The sequence below is a fragment of the Mus pahari genome, chromosome 3, assembly GCF_900095145.1.
Source record: "Mus pahari chromosome 3, PAHARI_EIJ_v1.1, whole genome shotgun sequence".
In the NCBI taxonomy this organism is placed as follows: Eukaryota; Metazoa; Chordata; class Mammalia; order Rodentia; family Muridae; genus Mus; species Mus pahari.
In genome coordinates this window covers 144,574,495-144,582,114 of record NC_034592.1, presented here as the reverse complement: position 1 = coordinate 144,582,114, position 7,620 = coordinate 144,574,495, and the positions used below count along the sequence as shown (strand labels likewise).

Below are 7,620 nucleotides of genomic sequence, written 5' to 3'. Positions count from 1 at the left end.
GTCCTGGAACTCACTTTGTAGACCAGGCTGGCCTCGAACTCAGAAATCCACCTGCCTCTGCCTCCCGAGTGCTGGGATTAAAGACGTGCGCCACCATGCCCGGCTCAAAAGTTTTTAAAGATGTTATCTGTACTGAAAAAGATGCATTTAGTTATGTCTTCAAATGTTCTGAGTCTCCATACCTGTCCTTCAAAATATTTCCTATTGACATATGGCCAGAATTTATCAATAAATGTTTCAATTAATTATTCTAAAAGTTGTGGACAGAGAAATCATCACTGATTTGCAATCTTATCCTCTACACATTGAAGCTGGCTTTAAATGTTTACCTCAAACTTGCAAAATTGTTACCAAAAGCCAGACCTTATCCTCCAAGTATATTATTTTCTTTTATAATGGAAAACTTCTCATCCATATTTTATAGCTCATTTAACTTTTTTTCTTATGGTTGTTATTATTCCAAAAGTAGTTTGGCCATAGCCACTCTCCACTGCTGGGTCTCTGTGTCAGCTGTTAGCAGGGGCCTCCACAGTTATAACTTTGGTAAATGTCAGCACACTTTGCCACACAGCTTCAAACTTTCTAACTCCCAAGTTGACTTTTAGAGTTTTTTCCAACCTCTTTTTGCCCCCATCACAGCCTCACAGGGTCCTGTCTCTCAGCCTGCAGAACATCAGCAACATTGTTTCTAATGGATGTAGGAGTTTTCACTTCAATTGTGTGGCTCCCTGCTGAGCATTGTCAGGTTTAAAGAGCGAGATAAAGGGCACAATAATACGTCTTCAGATGCTGCACTGACATCTTCAGGAGTTTAAATGTCACCAGCACCAAGGCATTTTGCCCCAAATACACAACCAGTTTTCTCTTAACCCTGTTCAGCAGGAAATCATCTCAAGGAGGACCATGGTGGGGGTGGGGTGGGGGTGGGGCTGCTTAAAGTGGGGCTGGTGGCTGCTTGGAGGACCTGAGGTCACTTGTTATTGGTTGAGGGTTGGGTGAGTTGATGTTGGTATAATAATTTGATTCACAGAAATGCAGAGGCAGACAATGATGGAAAGGGTGTTTGGCCAATCAAGAGACTGGAGTTGAGGATGGAAGGAGGGTCAGAAAAGCAGGCTCCGGAAAAAGACCAAATACAAGGAGAATCCCCACAGAAAGATACTGATCCAGGGCCTTGGAGAATAGAGATAAGAATCTATGGAGAGAGTGCAGAATGAGAAGTTAGTTGAGAAAAGTTCCCGCAATTGAGTGGTTCCCACAGTGTGTGGAGAAAGAAGAGTCACTGCTGGATTTACAGACCCAGAGAAGGCACAACCGGCCAGTGGGAACTGTTCCAGGAGACTGAACATAAGAACAAAGTATCAGAGGCTACAAACTGGTGGGACCTGACTGTTGATGGGTTTGGCTAAGACTGTGGTGTGCTCATCAAACTTAGTCAAGATTTTAGGGTGGGAGACTTCACATAAAACACAGACTTCTTATTTTTTCCTGGAGAAATCAGATGACTGACAGTTGTGAGCAAGGTACTCGCACCCCCATTTCACTCCCTGCTGGCCTTTAGCAGCAGAGCCTCCCTTTCAATACAGTATGAGGTCTCCCTAGTTCCCCTATTTATCCACTATACTTTAATTTGCCAAGATTAAAATGGGTGCCAAATACTGGTCCTCACTTTGACCACAGCATTTCTCCTTATTTTATAGAAATATCTTTCCAAAATGGGAAAGGAGAGAGAGAGAGAGAGAGAGAGAGAGAGAGAGAGAGAGAGAGAGAGAGAGAGAGAGAGAGAGAGAGAGAGAGAGAGAGAGAGAGAGAGAGAGAGAGAGAGAGAGAAGGAGAGGGAGGGAGAGGAAGCAAGAAGGTGGTGACTTTGTTAGTGTTGATTTACAGTGGAATCGCTTTGTTAATTTTGATAGCTGTCTAGTTTCTGTGAGGTTTCGGGCTTGATGTGTCTGCTGGAAATCAGGGCTATTAGTGTTTCCCCAGCATTTTACACCTGCAACATTCAATATCCATATTCTGAATATAGAAGGGAGGAAGGGGCTGGAATAAGAAGGAAAGAATCCAAAATGAAACCATGGGGCTGGAGTGGGAGGAGAGGAGAAGAAACAGCCGGGGGCCAATCAATGACCAAAGAAGGACTAATTCTGACTGCACATGTCCTAAAACTGAACCACTTGTCACATGCACAGAAGTGTAAGAAAAAGGGGGCTTTGGTAAAATGCACAGGACATCTTAACTTTGGAGCCAACATACACCCCCTCCCTATATAGGAAGGGTGTTCCTTTCCCTTTTATAACTGAAGCCAAATCAGACCTATAAGGTTTGTTCCATCTGTGGCTGAAGAACTGGTAGTTCCAAAAATAGCTTCACGAAATCATACAGGAGCACCAAAGGACAACAATTTCAAGCAGTCCGAGCAGCATGACATTTATCACGCTGGTAGAGGCAGGAATCTTGAACTTAGAGACAGACAGCAGAAGTGGCCTCACCTGGGCTTTGGACCCTTGACACTTTAGCCGCCAGGTCCTGACAGCAGCATCTGAACTGTTGTCAGCTAGTTTCAGAACATGAGTAGATGGTATTATACTTTCTCATGGCAAGTGTCCTTGATCACACTGAAGTCCTTGAGTTTTGGAGTCTTCCCGGTGGTGGCACATTTTGGTAGACAAAACCATTCCAAAGATCCACAAGGGAAGGTGATGTGGACTGTGCTCCTTCTAACTATCTGAGAGCAAACAGAGAAGCTGGAAGACTCACCACTGTCTACCCCGGAAGTTCTTTCTCTGCACCGTGAGGCCTGTCGGATGATACCACCATCCCTCTCAAGTCCAAGAAGGCAATAGGGTATCTAGTTTGGAGTTGAGTTTGGGGCTCAGAGGGAACTGGACTGAATCCTGTTTCTGTCTCAGTAGCTTTGGTACCTGGTGTAGTTTCATTTCTGTTGTGTGATAAAATACCCAGATAAAAAAGCAACTTAGGAGAAAAGAATTTATTTGACTTAAAATTCTAGGTTATAATCTATCATAGATTCAAAACAGATGGGCAAGAAGCAGATACACAGTCAAGCGCAGAGGAAAATGCACGAGTGCATCCTCACTTGCTTATTTCTCTACTGCGTGATTTTTTTCCAGTTGTAAAAATTAGGATACCCCTGCCTTGGAAATGGCATCCTACCCATACTGGGCTATATCTTCCTACATCAATTAGTGTAATTGAGATAATTCCCCCTACAGAAAAGGAACACTTATTTACTGCTGGTGGGAGTGCAAACTGGTACAACCACTATGAAAATCAGTGTGGAGGAAAAATCTATCCTCAGAAGATGGAAATAGCTATACCACAGGATCCAGCTATACCACCTGTGGTATACACACAAAGGTGTATTACCATATTATCATATTACAGAGATGCTTGCTCATTCATGTTTACTGCTGCTCTGGCCACCACAGCTAGTGAATGGAAACAGCATTAGATGTCCCTCGACTGATGAATGGATAATGAAAATATGGCCTTATACAATGGAATATTGAGCTACCAAGAAAGATAAACATAAAATATTAAGCTGTTAAAAAAATGAAATTATGAAAGTCTCAGGAAAATGGGTGAAGTTAGCAACAATGATTCTGAGTAAGATAACCCCGGGTCAAGAAAGACAAAGGTCACATCTACTTTCTCATTTGTGGGTGTCAGCTTGGAGTCAGATATGTGTGCTTTGTGTGGAATTCCCAGAGAGACTAAGAAATCAGTAAGGGGTCACAAGAGGAAGGGAGCTTTCAAGTGAGGAGAGACAGAACACTACTCTAAAGGATTAAAAAGGAAGAACAGGATGGGAAGGGTTAAATCTGGGTGGGGCGTGGGAGGACAGTGGGGAGGAGAGAATCTGGGGAGGGAAAACTAAAAGTAAAGGCCTTTGAAGAAAGTTATATGGAACCCTACAGTCCAGGCTCCCTCAATACATATATAAGCATAATAGAAAAGAATTTTAATAGAGTTACCCTGCAAGAGGAGAATGGTACCCCAATTAGAGACTGCATGTTAGCAAATAAAATCCCCAAGTAACAGAAAGGGTTACCTCTTTTTGAATTGTTAGCCAATGGGGTCCCATAGAACCTCAAGCATTATAAGCTATTGTCAATAGACTTTAGAAGTTGATGATCAGACCATTATTTCTGAAGGCTCTAGAACATGAGAAATTAAGCTGGTACTGACATGGAAGCTTTCACAGTTCTGACCAGTGCTGTGCATGATACAGAAGGAAAAAATTAATTAAACCAGAAATGTGGCAAAAAAAAAGAAAAAGAAAAAGAAAAAAATATCAGTTTCCCAGTGTTGAGTCCTGAAATAACAGCAATAAGAACTTGTGGTTACAGGTCCTAGGGGAAGATCTGATAGTACCATTTTGCTTAACAAATGTATAGTATTAAAATGATTACTAATGACTTTATTGCTATAGACCAGTGCATCTCAACTACCGGAAGAAAGCTTCTCCTTGCTGCAGATAATAATGAACACAAAGACTCTTGGCTGTTCTGTGTGCAGAAAATATGAGATTCTGGTGTGCTCATACATACATACATACACACATACATACATACGTACCATCACATCGTTCCCCACAAGGTTCAGGGATCCAGAAACTGTGGATGACATCAAGGAAGCAGTATTTTCTGGACACAACAAACGGATTGCAACCCCATAACTAAGACCTGTGCGAGCTCAAGCCAAATAAAATTCTAGGATGGATGTAGGAGGCGGTATGAAATTCTACCACTAGTCCAGGAGTTCATGCGTTTGATAGATAGGGGAAGAGGGAAAGTTATTTTTCTTTAATGATATGACCATGGTAGGTAGACCACACTTTAGGGCAGACTCTCCTTCAGAAAGTAGTTGGGCAACATAAACAGAACTTGAGGCAGATAGGGGTGAAAACAAAGGTAGGGAGGGAGGGAAGGAAGGGTGAAGAGGGTGGATATAGGAGGAACTGATAGTGAATATGATCAAATTATATTATATGAAATTCTCATAAGTTAATAAAGATATTTAGAAAATGGTAATCCTCATAGACATGGCCACTGATCAAGAGAGTGTCCACAGTCCCTCCATCTTAGAGATTCTCTTTCCTGGTGATTCTGGATTACATCACATTGACAATTAAGATAGCTGTCACAACAATCTTGGACTTGCTGATGTTAATTTCTGCCCTTTAGCATATGCTTTTCAGGGATACCAAGAAATTAGAATAGATAAAACGTGCAAAGTATTTTGCCAGCTGTTTTTATGCCAACTTGACACAAGATATATAGTTATTTGGGAAGAAGGAATCGTTTGAGAAAAATACTCCCACCAGATTGGCCCGTGGGGCAGTGTAGGGACGTTTTCTTGATTAATTATTGATGTGGGATGGCCTAGTCTATTGCTGGTGGTGGCACTCCTAAGCAAGTGGTCCTGGGTCTAAGAAAACAGGCTGAGCAAGCTGCAAGGAGCGAGCCAGTGAGCATCACTTCTCCATAACCACTGCCCCAGTTCCTACCATCAGGCTCCTGTCCTGAGTTCCTACCCTGAGTTTTCTGAATGATGACCTACAAGCTGTAAGATGGAGCAGACCCTTTCCTCCCCATGTTATTTTTACTGTTTTATCATGGCAACAAAAACCTCAACTAATACTACTGCTTAGCACTGGTGGGGGTTTTCAGTACATGTTATTCTTCCTATTTTTTCCATGTCCTGGGTCTTCTAAGACCCCCTCCATTTAACCCCACTTGGGATAAGTAGTCTGTGCCCAGCTTATCACTGATTTTATTGATAGTGGTAGGGGACCTTTATTGCACTCAATGACAAAACTCACTCCTCCTGTCATTCATTAGTTATCAGCTAATGGAGACCTGATATTGCTGTCTATGAGGGACTTATAGAGAGGAACACTTGACCACACAAATAAGGGAAGAGCTGAACTCAGTCATCCAACATGTCTGATTATGTCATATGCTGATTTTCATTTGAAGACTTTTATCCATGGCCCAAGCCTCGGAATTTGTGTTCCACTTCCTACCCACACTTAGGATGTGCCACAGTGCAAAGCTGAGAATACAAACTGTGCCTTTGTGTGCATGGCCAGCTCTCTAGAATTTTTTGCTTCTATATTAGTGAATCATAGGGCCAGTTGCACTGTATTCATTAAAATGTAAGTGTTAGCCGTGGTATCTATCATATAGAAATATTCAGTAAATGACACACACTATAGTTTCTTCCTCTTTTTCTCCTACTATACTCTTTGTCTGTAACCATTGACATCAGCATCAGCATCAGCATCAGCATCAGCATCAGCATCAGCATCAGCCTAAGTAAAGTCCAGGGAGGAGCTTTGGGTTCTATGCTTCTTCTTTTCACCTACTGTCATTCTCAGGGGTAACATTCATTTTAGATTCATTCTAGTGACGTGTGGGCCAAGTTAACAGAGAGATTACACAGTAGCTAGTCATAGGAACATTGAGGGTCTCATAGGACAGGATTCATGCCTTGCTGTTTTATGATACCCAGTTTTATGGATGCCTGATTATGCTATACAATGCTCAGAGTCTTAGGTTTCTGACCTATGAACAGGGAATGCTCTCCTGTGAACTTCATAGAATTTACAAGGCTTAAATAGGTCAAGATGTGAGGATCACAGAATGGGCCTCATGTTGTAGTAGTGACCCATCTGGTCTCATCTGAGCTTCACATCTTCTCAGCCACACATTCCAGGATCTCTAGGCCTATCCTGGGCTGCTGCTCCCGACAGAGAAGCGGTATTGGCAACTGCACCCTGTCCTCATGTGTTCTGTGTTTGGTTTTGTCTCTTAGGAAAAGCACCTCATTTCCTACGACTCCAAAACGTTGAGGTGAATGTGGGGCAGAACGCCACGTTTCAGTGCATTGCTGGCGGAAAGTGGTCCCAGCATGACAAACTTTGGCTCCAGGTAAGAATGGGAGAGACCCTTGTTCCTACCATTTCCTCCCTTTGCAAAGAAGAAACTATGTGCCTTGAAGAAGGGTGTGGTGGGGGAGGGGTGCAGCCATTTTTAAATATCTCTGCTCCTTGGACATTGCTTTCCAAGCATGCTGTTATGGACTCATATCGACTGTTCAGCTAGGTTGACATTTTATAAATAGGGGAGATAATGGTAATCTAAAAGCTCTAGGTCTAGAGTTTGTGAATAAAACTGCCCACCTAGCATTCTCTAACGAAACTTTGTTTTTAAAGCTACAATTACTAAAGCTAAGACAAATGGAGTATCTTAGAGTTTAGGTTTTTGACGTCATCAATCCATGACTAAAAGGTTCTTGGATTTCTGGGTGAAACCATTACAGTTTTCTTAGAAAATGTCCCTGAAATGAGCAGTCCGTTCTCTGGCTAAATGAGTCCATCACTGAGTAGAGTCTACCAGGGCAGTGCTTTAATCCTTAATTTACTTGTGTTTCTTTTCTGCTTATTGATCCTACTTGCCTAGCAGGATGAGAGAGCATTTCTCTGGGTGGGGTACAAAGCCAGATGATGGGACACAGAATGAGAGCGTCTGCTGTGATGGCATTGTCTATATATATATATATATATATATATATATATATATATATATATATATA

General features: G+C 42.1%; 1 protein-coding gene across 7 annotated transcripts in view; it reads left to right on the top strand.

The window, feature by feature from the left end:
• The window catches only part of Ptprt (protein tyrosine phosphatase receptor type T), a 1,084,881-nt gene that overhangs the window by 385,356 nt on the left and 691,905 nt on the right, over positions 1-7,620 (top strand). For all 7 annotated transcript variants that reach the window (XM_021194826.1, XM_021194823.1, XM_021194825.1 and 4 more), the window contains exon 5: positions 6,841-6,956. In XM_021194826.1, coding sequence (XP_021050485.1) covers positions 6,841-6,956 — 116 coding nt within the window. The remainder of the gene's footprint in view (positions 1-6,840; positions 6,957-7,620) is intronic.